Here is a 24035-nt window from a genome sequence, read left to right on the forward strand (position 1 = left end):
TGGGGGTTAGTCACTTCTTCTGCAGCAGTTGTGGTCTCCTCCATGGCCTAGGGAAAGCCACTCGGTGGTTCTGGGAGAGGGAATAGAGAAGGTTTCCATGTTGTGTCAGAATGATGTACCCATCCCTGGAGAAGCAGCAGCTGCTATTAGTAACGTTTTGCCCTATTTTTCCTGTCAAAAAGAAACAGAAAACCAAGTACGTTGTCTACTCCTCAGTTTTCTCTGAATGATTAGTTTGCTGGGACTGGCTCAGGGTTTGATTCAGGTTATTGTTCCGTCTTGTAGAGTAGTTTTCAGTAAAAGAAAGAGAGATGCCTCCTTTCCTGAAGAGATTCAAAATTCTGAATGTGAACAGGAACATGCAGGGACAGATTCATGGTTTTGTCCTCATATTTCTGATTCAGATTTGGAGGAGAGTTCACTTTCTGATTCTCCCCATAGATGTTCTCTTTCAGTGTCCAGTGGGTGAACCCTGAAGTTTCTCAGTCCCTCAGAATATATTATGAGTTGTTACAGAAAGATTTTGTAGAACCTACACCCATTCTTCCTGTCCTTTCTGATTTAGAGGATGTGTGTCTTTCTGCCTGCAGTTTTCTTGATAGTCCACTAGCTGTCTCTAAAAAGGCAGATAGATGCATAAAAGTTCCTTAGTCTTGTAAATTTATGTACACTATTCCCAAACCTGATCCAGCACCTGTAGCCTTAGTTGACTGTCCTTTGCTGCTAAGTTAATTCCAATCCTACTCTTTCTAATAAAGGCAAGCAAATTATTGACAGGTGTGGGAAAGAGTGTATACCTCTGCAACTTTGAATTTCAGAGTTTTACATTGTCAGGCTTGTATGTTTGTTTATCTTGACATGTTGTAAAAGTATGAGAAATGTTTTATCTGCAGTCTCTTCTTGTAAAGAAAAATTTGCTTTAAATAACTTGGTTTGAATGTATTACACAGGTCACTTATTGTCTGCAGTGTGTTTGTAACTGTTGATGCATCTTTCAGGGCTACGGCCACAGGTGCTGTTTTAAGGAGATTTGCTTGCCTCCATTCTCAGAACCTCCCAGATATAAAAAATTAGATTTTAAATTTCTCTTTGGAGAGAGAGTTTTTGGCCTCTCTGTTAGAGGTTATCAAAAAGTGTAATGAAAGCAGCAAGCTGATCCAGGAATCTCTTAAGATTTCTCAACACTCCTTTTCCAAGTTGTCCAAGGGAATTTCTTTCTCCAATTTTAGTAAAAAACAGAATAAACCGGTCTCAACAGAATTCAGTTAAACAGATGTTTAAGAAGAAGTGGCTAGGAGGTTCTAAAAAGAAGTCTCAAACCTCCCCAAACCCAGGACACTCCAACAAGTCTAAATTGACTATTCAAGAGGCTATGTGACCCCCACCATCTGGCACATTTTCTCTTCCAGAAAGTGAATTTCCAGTATTCTGTTTGGCAACAGATTAAGACAAATGGGTTCTGAAAAGCATTCATCAGTGTTACAGATTGCAGTGGAAGGAAGTTCCTCCTTTCTAGGGGGTCTTTCCTCATTCTGCAGATCAGACTCTTCAGAACCAGTTCCTCCCTCCCAGGTGGGAAAGCTCTGTTGATGGTCTTAGTTCCAAATAAAAAACAATGTTCTGAGACCAGTTCTGGATCTTTCTTTCCTAAATCCATTTGTGATAGTGCCCAAATTCAAAATGATGTCACTTCACAACCTGTTACCTCATCTTATGATTTTCCTGGTAACACCAGACTTAAAAAGACACTTCACATTCCTATTCATCCAGACTTGAGGCATTCCTTAATGTGATCCACACACACAAAACCTTATCAGTACTCTGACTTAAACTTTTGTGCTATCCACTGCACCAAGAGTTTTACAATGTGCCTAGCTGCAGTTATAGCTCATTGCAGGCTACAGGGTATCCACGTTTTTCCATATTTAGACAGTTTGCTTATCATTGCTGAGTCTTTTTCAAAATGTCATGAGTCTCTTGGGTGAGAGATGTCTTGTGCAAGCTGTGATTCCAAGAGAACATTCAAAAGTTTTTTCTTGACTCCTCACACAGCGATCATGTTCCTGAAATGTAAACTTGGCACCTCAGTTCAAAGAGCTTTTCTTCCACAGGATAAATAGATCTTTATTTAGATCTATTTCTAAGATTTTCCACTCAGATTTCAGTCATTGCGAGGGAATACCTCAGGATTTTGTGTCTCATGGCATGTATAATTCTCATGATACCCTTAGCAACACTCCACATGAGAAAGATACAGTGGTATCTGAAATCTCTTTGGTCCCACCATCAACACCCTATATCTTTTGAGAGCCCAGTACTGAGGTTTGTCAGAAGGGAAATATCTTGATGGAGACAACAGATGTCCTTAATCAAGATCTGCCCTTCTTCCTCCCTGCTTCAAAGCAGTCAGTCACCACAGATGCTTCGGACTTTGCATGGGGAGCAGTTTCAAGAGAGATAAAAGTGCAGGTGGTGTGGGACACCAAGGATAGACACAAGCACAAAAATATCAAGGAAATGCTTGCCCTGATCAAGGCACTCAGTTCTTTGAACCATGTTTGGTCCCCGGGACCTCTTTAAGTGGTTACAGACAATACCACAGTGATGTGGTACATCAACAGGCAAGGGGGTATCCCATTTTGCAGACTAGCCGTGTTAGCTTGGGATATAGTTTCATAGCACAGTCTCTCTGTACAGGCATCCTGCATCTTCAGAGCAAAATTATGTGGTAGACAAGCTGAGCAGGGCAGGCCCTCATGAATGGAAACTGGGGGTCTTCCAAGATTTGAGCCATCTGTGAAGAGTTCCTCAAGTAGATCTCTTTGCCTCCTCTCAACAATCAGCTAGCAGTATTCTGTTCCAGGACACTGTGCAAGAAGGCCTGAAAGATGGATACCTTTTCTTTATGCAGCTGTGGTTCTCCTTTCTTTATTTAAATTGCCATAAGCTTCCTCACAGACTAAATATACGCACACAAGAACAGGGGTGTTTGATACACCCTGACATCAATCCTCTTCAATCAACTGCCTGGATGATAGGGTCTTAATTCCTTTTAGGCACCTGTTTTCTGAGGACATGCGGCAGGTACTAATGGAGGCAAAAAAGCCTGCTACTCGAAAATTGTATATTAGCAAATGTCAAAGGTTTTCTAGTTGATGTCAGAAACGTAATCAGGACCCATTTAGGGCTAGTTGTTCTCTGGTTGTACAATATTTGTGTGAGTTAGTATCCTATGGCCTTTCTTATTCCCCTGTGAAGGCTCATTTATCGTTAAGGTTAATTTATTTAGTGTTATTACTAACACTTGCTGCAGTTGAACCAGCTAAACCTGGCTGATTTGAGGTACTTAACATGGAAAACAGTTTGACTGATTGCTTTGATTTGTACAAGAAGGGTATCTGAGTTGCAAGCTCTTATGGTAAGTCAGCCCTACCTCATTTTCCACAAGGACAGGATTTCTTTGAGAACTAATCCTTTTATGCCTAAAGTGGTGTCTGAGTTTACTTTAAGTCAGATAATCCATCTCCTCATTTTCTTTCCTGAACCTAAAAATGAGGGAGAGAGGAAGATAGCTCAGATATTATCTTCTCAGAACTAAATCTTTCAATTCATCTGATTAGTTGTTCATGTCTCATAAAGGTAAGAAGGAACAACCTTTGTCAAAACAGATTAGTTCCGAATGGTTGTCTAACGCCTTTACCTTTTGTTACACTCACCGTGACAAGTCTATTCCAGGCAGGGTCAAGGCCACTCTACAAGGTCCTTGGCTTCTTCTATGGCTTTTTAGAAAGGGTTGGAGTTTAGAAGTATTCCAGAAGCTGCAACTTAGTCCTCTGTACATAACTTTTACAGAGCACTATATTCCTTCTCTAAGGTCTAGATCATGCTTTGCTCGGAACATGGCGATCCTGGACCCTTCTCCTTCCACCTCCTAAATATAATTAGCTAAGGCTACTGCAACAGTGATCAGTATGAAGAACGTTCTAGACTTGTGTACTTACCATAACAGTAGATGTTCAAATGATCACTGCTGCTGTAGCCACTCTCTCCCTCTACCCCCCTTGTTTTTGGTGTGTTTTTTATGGCAAGGTGTGGACATTTATTTTTTGTTATTCCTAGCCTTGTACTTTCGGGCTCAGCCTCCCTCTATTTGCTGGCAGGAAAGCTCTGAAGGGCTTCATGCCCAAACTTGTCTTTTAGTCAACTCAGCTTGAGCTGCTTTTTGACAGTTCGGGCACATGGAAGGTGCCCTGAAGCTCTGGAAGCTGTCTGGCTGTTACATCTTTGGCAGGATATAACCCAGTGATCATTCAAACATCTGCTGTTATGGCAAGTTCACTGAACAGAACTGTACTTTTCCTCAGCTTTTTCTACTGCTTGTACAGTCACTATTCTCAATCCTGTTACATATCTAAATAGTTCCCACCTTTGATTCCTAAAATCAGGACTTTTAATTGTCAGTGTGACTAATATATTGAAATTGAAGACCCCTCATGGGTATTGCCTCTTCTGTGTGGAGGAAGTGTCACAGTGTTAAGCATATGAGGAAGAAATGAATGTTCCACACACACAGATTTTTGGATAAGTCTCACAGTCATCTCTAGATCTGTGGTGGAGCACCGTTCAAATGCAACAGAAACATGTGGTATATGTCTGTCTCTTTTAGGTTCAAGTCACTTTTTGTCAGTTGAGTCCTGTCAGTTGTTGAATTATGAGGGCTCAAGCCTGAGCCATTCTTCCACATTAGTGGATGCTAATAGTTTCTGGGAGGCAACACATTGGTTCCTGTACTGGGAGGTTGTTTCACGGGGTGTAGGTGCTGTGTCTGTCCTCACTCATTGTCAGAAGGGGGCCTCGTATAGGACTGTCATGTCCTTATACCATTTTTGGCAGATGAGTGTTTGAATACCAGTTCTGTATTATCCAAATCTTTAGTATTGCCTTTCTCCATTTGAACCCTTGAACAGTGTTGTCCTTGTTGAATTTGTTGGGTAGTAGAGAACTTCATCCCACTCAAGATTTTATATCTTTTAGAGATAATGGCCTCTGGGTCCTAAAACTCTTCATAAGGCTAGTGGCTCCCCTCGTGCTGGGTGATATCACTGCTTTTCAAAAACCTTAAGGCTTATGAGGTATTGCATGGATTTTGCCTCTAACCAAAATTCCTTTCTCCTAGAACTGTTTGAATGGCTGCCTAGGGAAGGAAGAAGTGCTTTCTTCTAACATCCATGTGAGACTAGACATTAAGGATGCCATTTATGTAGCCTTAGAAGCACAGTCTCTGCAACTGTTCTCCCGAGTAAGTTGATGGTGTCTCTAAGCCTCTCAGCTGAGTGGATTGAGACTCTGAAGATGCGTCTTTGGGCTGACTCCTTCATTATCTCCTTGATACAGCACAGCACTCATAGACAAGGTACGTAAAACCTTCTACTGGGTTGATAAAATAGCTGTTTTCCTCTGCTGTGATGGGGTGAAGATTACTCAGATGTTTGTGGAGGACTATAATTTGGAGAGATGATCTCTTCATATTAAAGTCTTCCATATTACTTCAGACAGTGGAGAAGATTTTCTCTCCTCAATTTGGGGTTTGGAAGTGAAGTGATTAAGGCTCCAGCTTCTAGAGTGGGCTCTCGGTATAGCCCACTTATATTTTTGCTAGATGGTGTAAATGCTTAATAATAAAATAATTTGCTAAATGGTCTCTGACTGTGGTTGTCCTTCCTTAAGGAAGAACTAAGAAAATTCATCCAGGAAAACCCTTAAAGAAAGGCTAGGTTCAGGTACTGGTTTTAAATGTGACACATTAGTGGTAGGGACATTTGTTGAAAATAGAGCTTAAAATGTCCTTTTTACTTAGCTTCTGTGTTAGGTAATAGATTGTTTCACAGTGATAACTTTTTGTGAGAATGTTTCCATGAAAATTTCATAGTTGTCTTTGAGGGACCTTTTCTGTCAAAATGATGTGCGACATTGTGCAAATCCTTTTGCAAATGCCATTTTCTTAACTAGCAAAAATGTGTCATAGTTCAGGTGGTGGAGATCCATAGATCATGCTGAAGGTTTGAGCTCAAAATATTAAGTTTTGGCATAATTATGGGCCTTTGTTGAAAATAATGTTTGCATATATGTTTTTTCATGTTTTAGCTGCTTCCAGTTTAACTAATTCTTGAGGTAATATTTAAAATTAAAAGAATATATAGTGGGCCTTTTAAGCTTGTTACTGTAACATAATGATAGTTTATTTAATGCTGGTGATGTGTTTCCCTGCTATGTTGTTCTTTCTGAGCAGCATTATATTGTTACCTGCTTATGTATGTATACATAGATATACATGCCTTAGGTGCACTCTGTTACCATTTAAAATGTTTTATTCCATTAGCATTTAGTATTTTTTCTCTTAAAAATGAATATATGTTTTTAAATGAAACACATTTGTGGACTTACTCTGATTTATTGCAGCATTCAAATGAGAAACTATACAGACTAGAATTGCAACCAGTGCCTGCTGATGAAAGGTTGATAAAAATATTTTTCCATTCCATGCAGTAACTGTAGTTCATATGAGATATAAAATCAGAAAAACTACAGACAGATGCTAAGTTTGTGAACAATGTTTTTCAGACAAAGGTACTCACATAACTTGAGAGATAGAGCCTACAATCATCACTTTTAGGCCAGAGATAATAGAAAACTGTTAATCAGTTCTATAATGTATAGAATTGTACTATATGTCTTTATAGAAAGAATTTGAATCTACTTTTTTTGAGTGGGAGAAGTATAATTCACGACACCCTGAATGTTAATGACTTTGTATGAACGATTATGAAAATATGTTTTCAAACTACATTTTTCATCCATCTTCTTGAACAGAGTGGTTGGTTGTTCTATGTGAGCCTGGCTGTTTGTTGGATATCAAAATTTAACTATTAAAACTAATATTCCATTTTTGTTAACAGCACCCCTTTGTGAATTCAGTTTCTGATAACAAGCCTTTACGAGAGCTGGTGGCAGAGGCTAAGGCTGAAGTGATGGAGGAAATTGAAGACAATAGAGAGGAAGGTGAAGATGACGACTCTTCAGAAGTTGTGTCTGTAAGTGATAAACATGACATATATATTTTCTTTTTTAACCCTTAGTGCTTCCTATTAATGAATAAGTAACTATGCCATTGTGGTCTCAGGATGTGTTGTTAATGACGTGTGATTTTATGTTTGGTAGAGCAGCTGATTGTTTCTAATAGTCTTTTTGTTTTTAATTTCCTTTTAAACTAAGAACTACGCAAGTGTATCTCTTTTTAGCATTAATGTCTAAGGGTGGAAAGTAAGCAAGTAAATGCTGCAAAGCTTTTTAGATCTTCATTTGTGGATTTTTTTTTTTACATAGAACAAAATGATTATATTGTGTTTTTTCCTCCTCTCACTTCTCCAGTCCCTCCCTCTCATAAAGTTCCATTGTCTGGAGTGCATCTGCACTGAAATCCAAGGCATCCACTGAAGAAGAAAAAAAAAACAGAAAATAAGTATATTTTAAGCCAGCACTGCATTTAACTGTATGCAGTAGGATTACTGCTTTATTTGTGCTCTTTGTAATTGTGTTTCCTTGCCTTGTATAGCATAGGCTAGATTCCGACCTGCTGAACTAGACTCTGGTTTGTGCTCTTAAACAAGCCATCTTACATTGAGGGCCTTCATGCACCCTTGTGACAGAAGTGTGTACCTTAGGACTCATCTGAGTTGGGGATTGCTGGGGAAAGGCTCAGTTTGGGCTTTCCCATTGGTAGCTGTGTTAAAAACCTTTTAAATTAGTCTATATATAAGCCTTGCATTTGCTCGTTGCTGGGCACTGTGCAGCTGGGTTTAGCAGTGCCCTGTATAGATGCAAACACTTGGGAACATTATATTTCCCTAGAGACCTTACAGTGGAACCCCCAAGCTTCCCTGCTGACTCAGTTGCGCTCTAAGCAGCGTTCTCACACTTGACATCCACCAACTATTATATACCCACTACCTTTGCTGCTGCAAGTCAAACTAACCCACTAGTTAAACCAAAGTCCTAAGTACAGCTAGCCCACTTCCTTCCCAGATATCATGTTCAGAAAAATCCTACCACAATGGACGGGCAATTTCCCATCGTTTTTCCTGCCAGCTTGATTGATATGGATATCTTGAGTAAATGTAGCAATTGCTTCATGTATACTGACAACTATTTACTCCTAAAGCAAACTAAAATCCTATGTGAGAGATGCAAGTACACTGTGGAATTGGAGTCAATTCTGTCAAGTAAAAACAAACTAGACATCAAAGAAGTTATCAGTACACGCACTCAACTCTCACACAAACCTCACTTCTCACACAAAATAAGGCCATGACACAGAAACCCAGGACTACGTAGTGAGATTCACAGATGTCCCCCTCACTAGAATGGACAAGGGTAAGGTCATGGTCATCTGCCTGTCAGGTGCCAGGATCCGACAGATCATGCATTTACTTAAGTCACTCAGCAACTAACATTATGACCCTGTCATAGTCTATGTTGCTATTATTTATTTATTTATTTGTTTATTTATTTAACATTTGTTAACCGGGAAAGTCTGACTTGGAACGAGACAATTTTCAGTGGAGACCCAGGGACAAATGATCCAGACGCATGTCTTTGTAACGTGGGAGGAAATGGGAGCACCCGGAGAAAACCCACATGAATGCACAGAGGACATGCAGACTCTGCACAGAAGCCACTACAGCCAAGAATTGAACTGGAGAACCTCTTGCTGTGAGGCGACTTGCTGCACCACTGCACCATCTAAATTATTATTGTTATTTTATAATTTGTTACCAGGAAAGTCTGACTGGGCATGGGTCCTTTTTCAGCTGAGGCCCGAGTAGAAAAGCTCCACAAATGACCTTTGCACACATAGTAATAGTCTTCAGTTTGAATTCACACAGTACAGTATAATTAATGACAAGTAGCATTCTTTGACATATGATAAAAGTCTATAATAGCACCAATAATTTAAAATATTAGCTTCAACAGAAAGTAGTAGCAGCTGTCATTAAGTATAGCAAGGATAAGATGCAGGTAAGTAGAATTATGAAAGATGTGAGGAGAGGAGGTACGGGATGAAGGTGTGAAGATAAATTACAGAATAAGGAGATTAGACTGAGAGAAGGGAGGGAAGCCTGGTGTTAACCTGGACTGTCATGGTTGCAGAGCCATGAGTTCAGCAAATGTGCTTTTAAGGACTTTTTAAATTCATTCAAGCTATGGCTGTGATGAGAGGGGGAAGTTCATTCCATTTTTTGGCTCTTGTGTTAGAACACAGATGTCCCAGCGGCATTATTTTTTTAGTTACTTTGAGGAGAAGTTTGTTAGTGGAGAGGAAGTTTCTGGTGCAGGAGTGCGGAATTATTAGGTCTTGTAGCGAGGGGGTTTGCTCAGGAAGATATATAATTTTATGTGACAGGGTAAGTTGATTATGTAGAAGTAGGTGAGGAAGTTCAAGCCAATTCAGCTGTTTGAGAGATAGTGGTGTGATATGTAAGCACTATCCGTAGCAAATTTGTAGATTTTGTTACAGCAGGCTTCTAGTTTGGTTAAGTCAGATTTTCTAAGGTTGGTGAGAATTGCGGAGGTGTATAGTAGTGTAGAGATGTGATGTGTGTATACAGTAGTGGCCCTAGCAGTGTTAAGAACCATTTGTTTGTATAGAGTACCTTGTTTTTTATGGACTTTCTTTATGGTGAGAGAGATATAGATACTGAATTTCATGTTACTTTCAATCACAACCCCAAGAAGCTTTGTGTGGGTAACAGGAGATATAATGGTTTTGTTATTGGATATGATGTTATATGAGAGATCAGGGTTGGTATGTTGTGTAGTTTGGAAGATAAGTTTTGTTTGGGTTGAGTATTAGCTGGTGGTCAGTAAGCCATTATTTGACACAGAGAAAAGAAGCTTGTGTTTGCTGGTGTAGTTCCTCAAGGAAAGATGAGGCACAGACTAATGTAGAGTCATCTGCGTAGTGAGAAACTGGAGTGGACAGTAGAGGTGTATTTATTGGTGAATATAGTAAACAACAGAGGTCTGAGATGGAGCCTTGTGGGACCCCTCTTGTTACTGGGTACATAGGTGATAGCTCCTGGTAACATTTAACTGCTTGCTGTCTCCCTGTTTGGTAACTATGAAACTATGCAATAATGGATTGACTAAGATTTAGTTCAGCAAGAGCTTTTATAAGCTTGTTATGATTAACCATATCAAAGGACTTAGAAAGGTCTAGGACTATGGCTGAAATATTTTTACCATAATTTCTATGCCCATTAGCTATGTGAGTGAATGACATGAGAGCAGTGCTTGTACTATGGTAAGGCCTGAATCCATGCAAAGTGTTAGTGAGCAGTTTTTGAGTGTTTAGGCATTCCAATATTTGTGTGTGAATACACCTTTCCAGTATTTTTGAAAGGGGAGACAGTATAATTATGGGATGGTAATTTGATGGTGTTAGTTCCTTTGAGATGCCCTCTTTATGGAAGGAAATAATATGGGAGACCTTCCAGAGGTCAGGGACTAGTTTTTCGGAAGTGGAGCTGTTGATAAGGATGGTTACTGGATATGTAATTATGTCAGGGGCAATTTTTAAAAATTCAGCTGGGAGTTCATCAGCAGTCACTGTGGTTGGTTTTAGCTTTTTGAGTAGTTTTTTAATCAAGTTTACAGAGACAGGTTGACGGGAAAAGCTATTTTCATTAGTAAGGTGATTGTGTGCATCATTGGGGTCAGGGGAGATTTGAGAATTTGCTAGTGCAAGTATGGATTCAGTAAAGAATTTGTTAAATTGGGTGGCAATATTAGATGTTAAGTTGTCCGTCTCGCCTTTGTTCTTGCTGTTTGGGTGATGATCAGAACAGACAAAATAAACTACTATCATAGCATACAAATGAAACATCAGCATAATCCTAGAAAGTTATGGACAGCTGTTAATAATGTTCTTCAGCCAGGAAAATCTAAGACTCCTTCCCATACTATTACAGACACCTGAAAAAGAAGTTATGTACCTACCATAACGTTCCATGTTAGTTGTTTTCATCTCGCCTTCCTTCTTGCTGTTTGGATTCAGAGCTGATCCTCAGCTCAGACTCGGCCATCTTCTATAGCTCGAGAGCTGTTTACTGGCTCGAGGCTACCCCTTTATCCCAGCATGCCCAGCATCAGCTACCCAGATCTCATTTGTCGCTTCAGCTGCGTGGTTGCTTCCTTACTGGCTCAGGCTTAGTATAGTTTTTTTTCTATTGATATATTGTTGTTTATTCTTGAACGTTTGTCAAGTTTTTATTATTGTGGTTTTTGTTACTATTATGTCTAAAGATACCAAGGTATCTGGCTTCAAAAAGTGTGACTCATGCTGTCAGAAAATGTCTCTGACAGATGGGCACACTAGTTGTGTATATTGTTTGGGCACTGTTCACCTGCAGGGCTCCTGTTCTATATGTCACACTTTTAGTCCAAGGGTCCTGCAGGAGTGCAAAAACAAATTAATCCTTCAGGGATTATTGAAGCCACAGGATTCTCCTGCTAAAAGTATTCAGCCAGCGAAATCCCCCAAGTCTGTCAAGCCGTCGGCTCCACCTTCGGCGCCGACTCCTTTACTTGACCAACCAAGTATGTCGGTGCTGGCTGGCACCGGCAAGACAACTCTTCCGTCGGCTCCATCTGCTATTTCAGAGCCATCTCGGAGTTACAAGAGACTGAGGTCTCCATCCTTGGAGTCCATCCACTCGGCACCTCAGTCACCTTTGTTACAGAGTGAACGTAGCCATCATTCTTCCCACTCCTCTCGATTCCCTAGATTATTGGATCATGATGTGGAGAGAGTAGTAAGTAGGTTGCTTAAGTCGCAGGCATTAGCAAAAATTCTGTCCAGCCCACCTCAACAGGTATCGGCTCCAACCGCCTCTATTTCTGTTCCTCCACCGACTACATTTAGCTCTGAGCTGTAGACCATGGATCCGCAGGTAGTAGAACCATCGGCACCGATCATCATCTCTCCTTCGGTTCCGACGTCGGCTCTGATTACCTCGATTGTACCCTCTATCGAGGGATCTGGGCACCGAGGCTCTCTCGTTGGCTCAAAGGGGGAGTGGCATCGGACCTTGTCTGACCCCGTTCTCCCCCTCGGAGCTTCGGTGCAGGTGAGCTCTGCTCCAACATCAGCCTCGGAGCCATCACCCTCAATGCGGAGAAAGACTCCTGTTTCTTCAGAGCTGGAGCTTTCTCTGCCTAGAGGTCGGGACGCCTTCGAGGTCATGCGGAGTGTGCTGTCCCCCGAAACAGCTCTACTGCCAGCTCCATTGGCTCCTCCCCTCGTGGTGTCTGTTCCAACCTCTACTCCTCCTCCAGACTCCAAGCGTAGGGAACCTATGCCCCAGGACACCCCATTGGGTGATCCCTCTTCTTCCAAAGCCTCCCCTGATCACTTAGAGGAGCCCCCCCTCAGCTTCCTCAGAAGAAGTGCAAGAGGAAGCACATAGACTCCCCTGAGTCTGTCACTTCAGATACAGACATGGATGAATCGGAAGGGTCCCTAAGGTCTCCCTCTGAAGATGTTTCCCTTTTGGACATCATTGAAATGCTTAGAGGAGGGACTGGACTTACCTAGTCCCTACCGAGGGCAAGTCTGTAACATGGACGCATTCGGTTCCCGACCTTCCACCTCCTGGGTATCTCCTTCTTTTGATCCACTCATGTTTGTAGTGGCTCGAAAGGCTTGGTCAGCTCCAGATTCTGTGGAACCTACTCTGAGGAGACCAAACAAATTTATTACAGCCCCCCAGGACAAGCAATTCCTCTCCAAAGGTGTGCCCGTTGATGCCATGGTGGTAGCAGCAGCCACCAAGAAAGAGTTAGCAGAAACCTCTTCATCTGTTCATCCTCCGAACAGAGAGTCTCAGACGATGGGCAGATATGGAAAGCGAATGTTTGCTTCAGCGACCTTTTCAATGAGGTCCCTGAATTATCTATGCCATTTTACACGTCTTCAAAGGGGTCTCCTGAAAAGAGCTTGGAGATACCCTTCAAGATCCTACAGCTGAGGAAGCATCAGCTAAAGTAGTTTCTCAGCTTGCAACTCTTAATTCCATAGTTAACTCCTCCATGAGACTGATTTCCTATGCAGCCGATGGAGCGAGCAAAACCGCTGGGACAGGTGTGGCTCTTAGGAGACATGCTTGGATGTGGCTGTGTCAGTTTGCGGAACCCTTTTGAGTGTCCTTCACCAATACTCCCTTTGATGGCTCCTTTCTCTTTGGGCTCAGGTGAAAGACACGTTGACCAGGTGTGAGCAGGAAGGCAAGACTCGATCTGTTGTGGGAGTCCGTTTTTCCACTCCTTCCAGACCTTTTTCCAAGGGTCAGAAGAGCGGAAAGATGTGGTTCCAAAAATCCCAGGGACCCTTGCGTGACACACATGGTGCTTTTTCCCCCAGGGGCAGAGGGGGAAACAACAATAACAGTGGCAGAGGGAGACCGCAGAACCAGGGTGACAGAGAAACCTTCTCTGCCAAACCCTTCCAACATCCCTGAAGGATTGCCCGACTGCTCACCTCTGGAGGCAGTCGGGGGAAGACTTTTGGTGTACCCAAAAATCTGGCAAAAATATAACAAGAGACAGATGGGTACTATCCATCATATCCGGAGGTTACAAAATTCCCTTCCATCAATCACCCATAGAATCAAAAAATTTCATCCCAGATGTCCCACCCAATCTAAGAGATCAAGCAGTCACAGAAGTTTCAAGACTGCTAGAAAAGAGCCATTCAAGAAGTCCCCGCAGACCAACTAGGATCCGGAACTTACTCAAGATTCTTTTTAGTACCAAAAAAGACAGGGGACTGGAGACCAATACTGGATCTCAGCAGATTGAACAAATCTGTACAAAAAGAAATGTTCCAGATGGTGACACTGCAGTCCATTTTCCCTTTTCTGGGTCAGGACAATCGGATGTGCTCGATAGATCTTCAGGACGCATACTACCATATCAAGATGGACAGACACTCCAGGAGATTTCTTCGCTTCCGGGTAGGGGCCAGTCATTACCAGTTCATAGCTCTGCCCTTTGGTCTCACCTCAGCCCCCAGGGTATTCACCAAGTGTATGGCAGTAGTCACGGCTCACCTGAGGCGTCAAGGATTCCAGGTGTTTCCCTATCTAGACAACTGGCTCCTGACTGCTACCACCAGGTGTCAACTCTTAGAGGCATGGGATTATACAATCACATCATGCACTCAACTAGGCATTACAGTAAATTTTGAAAAATCTGCCTTGTTGCCCTGTCAGTCTATCATATACATGTTTGCAAGATTACCACAGGAAAGAGTTTCCACTGTTCATCAACAAGTGTTAATTCTAATGCAGAGCAAAAGGGTTCAGGTGAGACATGTCCTCCAAGCTCTAGGCTTCATGGCAGCTGCCATTCTTCTTGTCCCATTAGTGCGTTTCCACATGAGAATCCTTCAGTGGCTTCTTTTAACGCAGTGGTCTTTCCAGGAACTACCCATGTCTCACATGATCCTGATCACAGAAACATGCAAAAGGCACCTTTCTTGGTGGATGGTCTCCCCACTAGTAATTCAGGGCAGTCCTTTTATACAACCCCCTCCGGTAGCCACAGTGACCATGGACACCTCCCTGATAGGGTGGGGGGGGGCATTATCTAGTCAGGACAGTCCAAGGCACTTGGCAACCTCACGAGTACCATCTGCATATCAATGTCCTAGAAATGAGAGTGGTTCTCCTAGCATTGCAAGCCCTTCAAGACTCTCTTCCTTCCGGGACCATTGCAATCCAAACGGACAACATGTCAGTGGTGTGGTACATCAACAAACAGGGTGGGACCAGGTCTTACCCCTTGTGTCGAGAAACACTCAGACTGTGGCAATGGGCGATTTCCTCCCAACGTTTTCTGATAGCAATGGGAACTCCAATGTTATAGTGGACAGGCTCAGCAGAGCTATCCTCATGCCTCACGAGTGGTCTCTGAATCAGGAAGTTGCAGATCTTATCTTCTGCAAATGGGGACAGCCTTGCTGCAACCTATTTGCCACTCCTCTCAACAACAAATACAGCAGCAACTTCTCCCTACTTCCTCTTCCAGGTCATATACCCAGAGATGCTCTAGTCCACGATTGGCCTCAGGGACTTCTTTACGCTTTTCCACCTTTTCCCCTAATTCCAAGACTCATACAGAAAGCAAAGTCATTGGGTTGCAAAATGATCCTCATTGCCCCAAATTGGCCTCAACAAATATGGTTCCTGTTCCTACACCTCCACCTTCTGGATCAACCGTGGATTCTGGACCCAGTTCCAGATCTTCTGATTCACCAATCAGGCAGGTTGCACCAGTCCCTTCAAACTTTCCAGCTCACAGCTTGGTTACTCCACTTCCATCCTTAGCCAGGCTTTCCAATATCTCCCCAGCAGTCCGTGATATTATTGTTTCCTCACATAAGTCTACTACGAGGAAAGCATATGCTAGTAAATGGAAACGGTTTTCTTACTGGGCAGAATCTAGAAATTTGGATCCTTTCTCAGCCCCAGTCCATGAAATTCTTGAATTTCTAGCACAGCTTTTTCAGTCTGGTGCGGCCTCCGCTACCATTAGAGTACAACTAGCTGCCATTTCTAATTTTCATATCGGTATGTTTAATTCTAGCATACTGTCTCATAAGCTCTGCAAAGCCTTTATGAAAGGAACATCTCTTCTTAGACCCCCAGTTAGAGATCCTCCCCCTCCTTGGGATCTCAATTTAGTTTTGCCCTCCTTAATTTTGCCTCCCTTTGAACTGGCAGCATCATGCTCTTTAAAATTTCTTTCTTGGAAATCAATTTTTCTGGTTGCTATCACTTCAGCTAGATGTGTCTCAGAACTTCAAGCACTATGTGTTGTCCTCCTTACATGGTGCTTCACAAGGACAGAGTTTCTCTAAGGACCAGTCCAGCTTTTATTCCTAAAGTCTGCTCAGAGAACAATTTAAATCAATCCATAGATCTCCCAGTTTTCTTTCCTAATCACAGCAACAAGGCAGAATACAAGCTCCACCAATTGGATGTATACAGACAATTGCATTTTTACCTCCATAGAGCTAAGGAACTAAGAAAGTCAGATCAGTTATTTCTTTCTTATGCTTTCAACAAACAAGGCCTTCCAGTTTCTAAAGTGACCTTATCCAGATGGTTATCTGATAATATTGCCTTTATTTATCAGTTACGAAATAAAGAGCTGCCAGCTAAACCAAAAGGTCATTCCACTAGAGCATTAGCCACCTCTGTAGCTTTTCAGTCTAGGTTGCTCATAGACTCAATCTGTACAGCTGCCACTTGGGCAAACCCCCACACTTTTATCTCTCATTACAAGGTAGATATGGTCTCCCGGAGCAGAGCTTCCTTTGGTTCTACTGTTCTGAAGAGTTTGTTCCAATGAGCCACCCAGGATTTTAGGTGCTAGGGACGCTGTCCCAAACAGCAAGAACAAAGGCGAGATGGACAACTTAACATAAAGAAGTTATGTACCTACCATAACGTTTTATGTTAGTTGTTTTCATCTCGCCTTCCTTCTTGCGTCCCTCCCTCCTTCCTAGAGGATTGTGAGGAGTTCCCTTTTGTTTTCACTGGCTGAGCATCTTTTATTACTTCACATGCCAGGTAATTTATAACTCTTTCCTTGTTTAGGTGTATTGGACAACCAGTTTTTTAGTAACTGGTTACTCTACTTATGTCTAGTGTGCCCTATCACAAACTAGATCTGGGTAGTTAGTACTGGGCATGCTGGGATAAGGGGTAGCCTCGAGCCAATAAACAGCTCCCGAGCTATAGAAGATGGCCGAGACCGAGCCAAGGATCGGCTCCGAACCCAAACAGCAAAAAGGAAGGCAAGGTGGAGGACAACTAACATGGAACGTTATGGTAGGTATATAACTTCTTTTTCAGGTGTCTGTAGTAGTATGGGAAGGAGTCTTAGATTTTCCTGGCTGAAGAACATTATTAATAGCTGTCCAAAACTTTCTAGGATTATGCTGATGTTTCATTTGTATGCTATGATAGTAGTTTATTTTGTCTGTTCTGATCATCATTTTGGTTTTGTTTGAGTTCAATGTATGTTCGTTTTTGCTTTGTGCCAGTTGGGCCACGCTTTATCTTTTGCATGAAGCAGAGGTCTGGTTTCTTTGCTCAAAGAAGAGCAAAAAAAAAAAAATGATCCGTGTTTGGGGATTTTTTATTGTCCCGTATGCCAGTATACAAATCAATCAAAACCTCGCACAGCGGACCCTCTTCTGTTCAATGCAGAACATCAAGCATTGAACAGTGCTCCGCTTTTTGATTGGCTCATATACCGGTATACACGCCAATCAAAAACGCACACAGCGGACCCTCTTCTGTTCGATGCGGAACATCAAGCAGTTCCGCATTGAACAGAGCCAATCAAAAAAAAAAAAAACAAAGCAGAGGAAAGACTCCGAAATAGGGATGTCTGTTTTTTGAAAATTCTGCGATTTGTCCGGGTTTTAAAATTGCCCGGACAGGAGCCCAAAAAAGAGGAAGTGTCCGGGGAAACCCGGACGTATGGTAACCTTACTAACAGCTTCCTTAAGGTTGAGATGCTTACTGGGATTCCAATTACAGGCTTTTTACAGGTACTGAGATGAAGTTAGAAGGGGTGAAATTCTTTTTGTTACATATTTGTTGGAAGGTGGTAGGTTTTTCTAATTTTCTACGGTGTCTAATTATATAAGTAGGCAAGTGTCACTCAGGCCATCAGGTAAGCAGCCCAATTGACTTATTTGGGATGGTTTATTTGACAGTATCCAGTCTAGGATAGACTGTTGGTTTGTCAGTTCTAGTAGGAGATTAGATTAGCTGAGTGAATCCATAGAGGTATGAGTAGTGGGCATAGTTAAGTTACATGGTGTCCAGTCAATATTGAAGTCTAAGAGAGTAGTAGTTTCCTCGGGGAGGGTCTGTGATGCCCAGTAGAGCAAGTTCTCAAGGGTGGATGTATTATTACCAGGTGGGAAGTAGCATCCGGTTATATTGATAGTTTTTCTAGCGTAATTTTTTAGGTTAGAAAGTAAACTTTTGGCAGTATCTAGGGCTGGAGTTGGTATGTCTAATGTTGTGTGATTTATTTGGTCTTTAAATAATAATGGAACACCACCTCCCTTTTTTGTTTATTAGGTCTTTGCATAGTAAATTATAGCTAGGGGCCATAATTTCATATTTGGAAGTGACAGGTTTTAACAATGTTTCATTTAGAAGTGCTACATCTGGTGAGTAGAGGGAAAGATTAACATGGAGGTCGTGGACTTTGTTTGATATACTTCTAATATTAATGTTTAGTAATGGCAGATCGATAGCATTTCTGGAGAGGTAAGGTACATTGTGTGGTGCATTTGTCTGGATAAGGTTGATAGAATGGTTAGGTGAGCCAGGGTTTGGGTGTATGTCTCCACTGAGTGACAGCCTGGATGCAGTGTGTACAATTAGTTTTATGATTTTGGTGAAGTATTTATTGTATTGTAAGGATGGTTTATTTGAGTGCTGGCGTGGTGGAGTTTTTAATACAATGTGGTGGTAGGTTGCTGTATGAAAAAGAGCTAGGTGCATGCAGTGTTTGAGTGAAGTACAGTTTGTAGTATGAGCAGTAGTTGTGATATGGCGAGGAGCTGATATTGGCTTAGTATGGTGGTAGGAGGTAACATGTTAGTGTAGTAAGAGTTGAGAGTGTTAGGATGAGAGAGAGGAGCATGCCGTAGCTTTGTTGTTTAGGCTACAGGAGGGAGTGAGATTACAGTTAAATGTGTCTTTAGCTAAGTGTAAGTGTTTTGAGTACTGTAAGTTGAGGAGAATAATCTATGGTTAGTGTTTTTAAACAGGTAATTTAAAGCTTGATAGTTTAGGTAGTGGTTTGAGATGGGTATAGAGTTGGCAGAGGCGTGGACAAGGGAATGTGTAATTCCTTATTGAGAGAAAACAGCGTTTGGATTGTGTAGACTGGAGGGTGTGGTTTAAAGGGTATAAATTTATGGAAAGAAGGGGTAGATGGGAATGGAGGTAGGGTAGGGGAGTGGAGTGAGACTGAGCACAGCAAGGGTGAATGGACTGGGTAGACCCAGGCGCCTTGGAGGTCAGTGTCTCTCTTAAGAACAGCAACAGCTACCTTCTGCTGCAGACTCTACAGGTCATTGTTTTAGCACAAGAGTTTTGGCCAGGATCAGTGTGCAAACAAGAAAAGACAACAGGTTGCATTATATATGCTATCGCATTTTACAATGAGAGTGTAGAAAAATAAATAACATTAAAATATATAAAATGACCAGTAATTTTGTAGGGGAGGAGTCCCAATAAAGGTGGGAAGGGCAGTGGGGAGAGGATAAGGAGGGGGCTTATAGGTGACTATTGCAAAATATACTGAAAGGGTCCTAGAAGTGTGCATGCCACTTATAACATGGAGAATGCAAGTCTAACATAAATGATTTTAACTTATAAGGCACACGTACACTGGTCAGGATAATAAGTTGGTTGATTGAGCTTGGCGTTCCTGGTCCTTTTTGAGGCTATGTGACACTACAATTGGAATGACCATTTTGTTAGTTAGGGAGTGGGTGGGCAAGCTACTGTGAGGACACTGAGAGATCCTATAGTCCTACAATACTGTATTTTAAAGAGTGAATGACTTGAGATGTACCTCTCTAAACTATATGAAGAAACATGATTCACTCTCTAATTATTTGTCCCAGACAGATATGTCACTAGCCCTAAGCAGTATCCTTCTTTCACCCAGGATGTTGCAACAATATAAACAAAAAAAAGATTCACTTCAACAATTGGCTTAGCTTCTGGTGCCAGTCCAGGGAGATACAGTATCTTTCAGCCTGGGAGGATATGGTAGACAGGCCTAGCTGCTTTGCTAGAGATGGTCTGCACCTGTCTCCCCTAGGCTTTCAGATGCTGAGAAAGGCCATTGCCTCCCCCATAGTGCCATTTTTAGGCAATGCAAAACAACTAATTTTCCAGTGTAACAAAATCTAATCAAGACAAACTCAGGGTCATGCTGCTTAATGCTAGGAGTTTAAACATGAAAGTGCACTCCCTGGAAGCACTCTTCACCTTAGAGGATGCTGATGTCTGTGCAGTTACCGAGACATGGTTTAAGGCAGCTGGGAGCACCCCGGCTGTGTAAGGCTACAATGCCTTCCACATGTTCAGACCTCAAAGTGAGGGATGTTATAACTCCACTGTACTTGACCCTCATCAGATCACTAATAGAGTATAATGCACCCTTTTGCATGTATCTCACCAGACACCTGCAGCAGCTGGAGATACCTCAGAGGTTCTTCATTAAGAAAATACAGGGACTCCAAGCCATGACCTACATGGACAGGCTGAAAGCCGCCCTGCCACTTTACTCTGTATTTTATAGGCTGCTGGGAGGTGACTTGTGCCTGGCCTATAGGGCAATCTCCGACCCTGCCCTAATGGAAATGCTACACATCTGCAAGTCAAATGGTACAAGAGCCAGGGATCTTAACCTAGCCTGTATCATTAACAGAACATGCTGAAGAGATGGATGTGTCTCCCAGAGACTGACGCTTCTCTGGAATAGACTTCCTATTCATGTAAAACAGAGCTCCTCACTGACCCTATTCAAATGCAACCTCAGTAACTGCATGGAAAACCACAAATTCCCCCCAAGTGTGGCACCCATTTCCATCATGGACAGAGATAGCCGGTGTTGATCACAGACATGCTCTGTTCATAAATTTGTTCTGCAAACTACCAAAAAAGAACAAATGGGGATACTTGGGATTAACATTGCTAGGCTTGTCAAGGCTCTAGGGCCACTAGCCTAGTAACCTCTTATGAACCTATGAAGCTGTGAATCATTAACATTTACTGAGCTTTAGGAAGTGCTTGGGACTCTAAACCAACTCAACTCTCCTTCCTCAGTGCTCCAGTGTATTGTTACACTGGATTTTACTTGTTTTCCTGGGGCATGGCTGGATACCACATTGTTTTTTTGCCTTTTTGTCTTATATTTTACTTATCTGATGACACTGATGTCTGTGTTGTAGAGTTATGTGTTTCAGGCCAAGTTATTCACACATTCCAGATAGTGAAATGTATGCTATTGCTAGCACCAAATAAAACTATGTATAATTCTGGAAACCCTTAATTGATGTCAAAAACAAGCTCAGAAGGTCGCAGAAATATGTCTATCGCTATTGTAATGATATGCATATATTGTACTGGGACATAGTCTGTAGATGTCCTTCCATATCACTGCTGCAGTATTTATAACCTAAGGGATCTCCTGCAAGGATAGCCCAATGTACGGCCAGTGCACCAAAGCACTTAATACTTTCAGGAGCTGTATGTCACATTTTCGCTCTGCACACAAGGCATAGGGCATTATGGTGAAGTATGGATGCACACACACAGAACTACTTTGCCACCAGCCTGAATGCCATCATTGAATGTCTTTCTGAATGCCTTTCTGCTGTACTGGTTGCTTGCCTGTGTTTTATATAATTGTCCCATTGGGGTTTCTCTTTATTGAAGTGAAACTTCTTGTGGGACAGTGTGAGGGCTTGGAGTGTAACAGAAAAGTGAAACCAAAGTATGTAAGTCAAACTCCACCCTTAAGGGTGTAGTTTGACTTCCATACTTCTTAGAGCGAGCGATCTCACACACACACACACACACACACACACACACACACACACACACACACACACACACAGTGAAGAGGGAGAGCGAGTGAGTGATCACACACACACAAACACACAGCAAAGAGTGAGTGAGAGAGAGATAGTGAGCGATTCCACACACACAGTGAAGAGTGAGAATGAGCGATCACACACACAGACAGCAAAGACTGACTGAGAGCGAGCGATCACACACACAGACAGCAAAGACTGACTGAGAGCGAGCGATCACACACACACACACACACACACACAAGTGGGACAAATTTTACAAAGAATTAGAAACCTAGGCACACCATAAAAAATAACATAACATCACAACATATAATTAACAGGCTGTCTATTCCCCTACGAATGTTCTACTGTTTAAATGCAAAGCCCTGCTACATAAGGGTAAATGCAGGTTCCACATGCTCCAAAAGGGATAATCCAAGCCACAACTCACTTCTCACTGTCCAACAGCAGAGCACAGCAGTCCACTGGAGTAACCTTCTCCCATCCTAAGTTCTCTTTGAAGATTTACAGGACCAAAAATAGAGCAGCACTACCCTGCCACACCAGCTGAGACGTTTTAACAGTGCCATGCTGTGCCTGCATGGAGTTCTTGCATTCACCTCACTAGTAGTTCAAAAAAGTTCTTTTTCAACCACTAGATTAAATAAAGTTCCCATGCTGAACACATACCCAAAACATGACCACAGCTCCCAGTATATACCAAGGTCTAATTCATAATGATAGTAGTCTTATGTCAGTGACCTGAGCTTCCATTACTTGACCCTAAGCTCTAATCAGTGTCCTGGAGTCGTATCTGACCTACATCCACCAAAGGGGCAAAGGTTTCTGAAAAATCCTCTGATCATGTTGGACCTTAATTCGAAAGGCTACAGCAGAAAAAATTGTATTTAAGTGAATATATGTGTGTGTGTGTATATATATATATATATATATATATATATATATATATATATATATATAGATATCTATATATATATATATATATATATATATATATATATATATATATATATATATATATATATATATATATATATATATATATATATATATATATATATATATATATACATATATAGCTATATATATATATATATATATATATATATATATGGATGTATGGTGTGGCATATTTTGTAACTCCAGGAAGGCTGTGCCGAGGCGCCAGAGTGTTATTCAGTGTGAATAAACTATTTAATACAAGATTGGTGGCATCTTTTTCGCTGGCTTTGTAGTTTGGTTTGTTTTAACACTTAATGTGAAATTGTTCAATCTCGCCATTTGTTCTTACACACACGGGTTCGGAGCCGATCCTTGGCTCTGAGTCGGCCACATCACCAGCTTCGCATCTTCAAGAAGCTCAAGGCACAGTGCTATCCCATGATCCTCCGGTGTCAACCCTCAGATCTAGTTTGCCGCTAGCAGCAGATGGCATCCTGAGAGGCTCGGGCCAGTATATTTTCTTTATATTTCATCTTTTTTGAATTTGTAGTTTAAATTAGTGATTAAAATAGTTTTAGAAGTAGTATAGTAGTGTAGGTGTAGTTGTAGTTAACAGAGTGTGCTTTTTTTCTATTAGATATAAAAAAAGAAATAGTTTAGTATTTACTTAGTTAAGGCCTTGGATTTTTCTGTCAGGATTGACAGTAATTTTTATATTTTATTGTAGTTTTTGCCTTAACTTTTTCCCCCTTTTTCCCTTATAACATAGTTAGATACTGTTTGTCTATTATTATTATAGATATATATATATATATATATATATATATATATATATATATATATATATAAATATTTAAACTTATATATATTGTGCGTGTTTCTATATATAAGTGTGCTGTGTTTTTTGATATATATATATTTTCATAACTTTCTGTTTAAAATGTCTGAGAAAGCCAAATCAGGCTTCAAGAGATGTCAGTGTGGACAAAAGATGTCCGTTACTGATAACCATTCCTCCTGCGTCTACTGTCTTGGCCCTCTCCACTTGCAGGAAGACTGCTCCATATGTCATTCCTTCAGTGGGAGGGTCATGCTGGAAAGACGCAGGAAGTTGGTTGACAGAGGGTTGCTTAAACCCGAATTTTAAGAGGCCCTGGACAAGACCGAACAAGTGTCCAAGTCTTCGAAGGGGTCGAAGTCTTCACAAATGTCGGAGCCTAAGTCCTCGGCTCCGAGCACTTCTTTCCAGATTCGGATGCCGGCTCCAAAGGCCTCTGGGTTGGGTGTCGAGTCCTTGTCTCTGATCGAGACTACCGTGTTAGAGCCG

At 41.6% G+C, this 24035-nt stretch overlaps 1 protein-coding gene across 1 annotated transcript in view; it reads left to right on the forward strand.

Annotated features, from left to right (window-relative positions):
- Window positions 1-24035, forward strand: part of STK10 (serine/threonine kinase 10) — a 2623461-nt gene that overhangs the window by 1356472 nt on the left and 1242954 nt on the right. Inside the window, exon 8 of the mRNA XM_044069104.1 lies at window positions 6957-7091. Within this exon, the coding sequence (XP_043925039.1) occupies window positions 6957-7091 (135 nt within the window). The remainder of the gene's footprint in view (window positions 1-6956; window positions 7092-24035) is intronic.

The sequence above is a fragment of the Protopterus annectens genome, chromosome 4.part0 (genome assembly GCF_019279795.1).
Source record: "Protopterus annectens isolate FY-2018-M chromosome 4.part0, PAN1.0, whole genome shotgun sequence".
In the NCBI taxonomy this organism is placed as follows: domain Eukaryota; kingdom Metazoa; phylum Chordata; order Ceratodontiformes; family Protopteridae; genus Protopterus; species Protopterus annectens.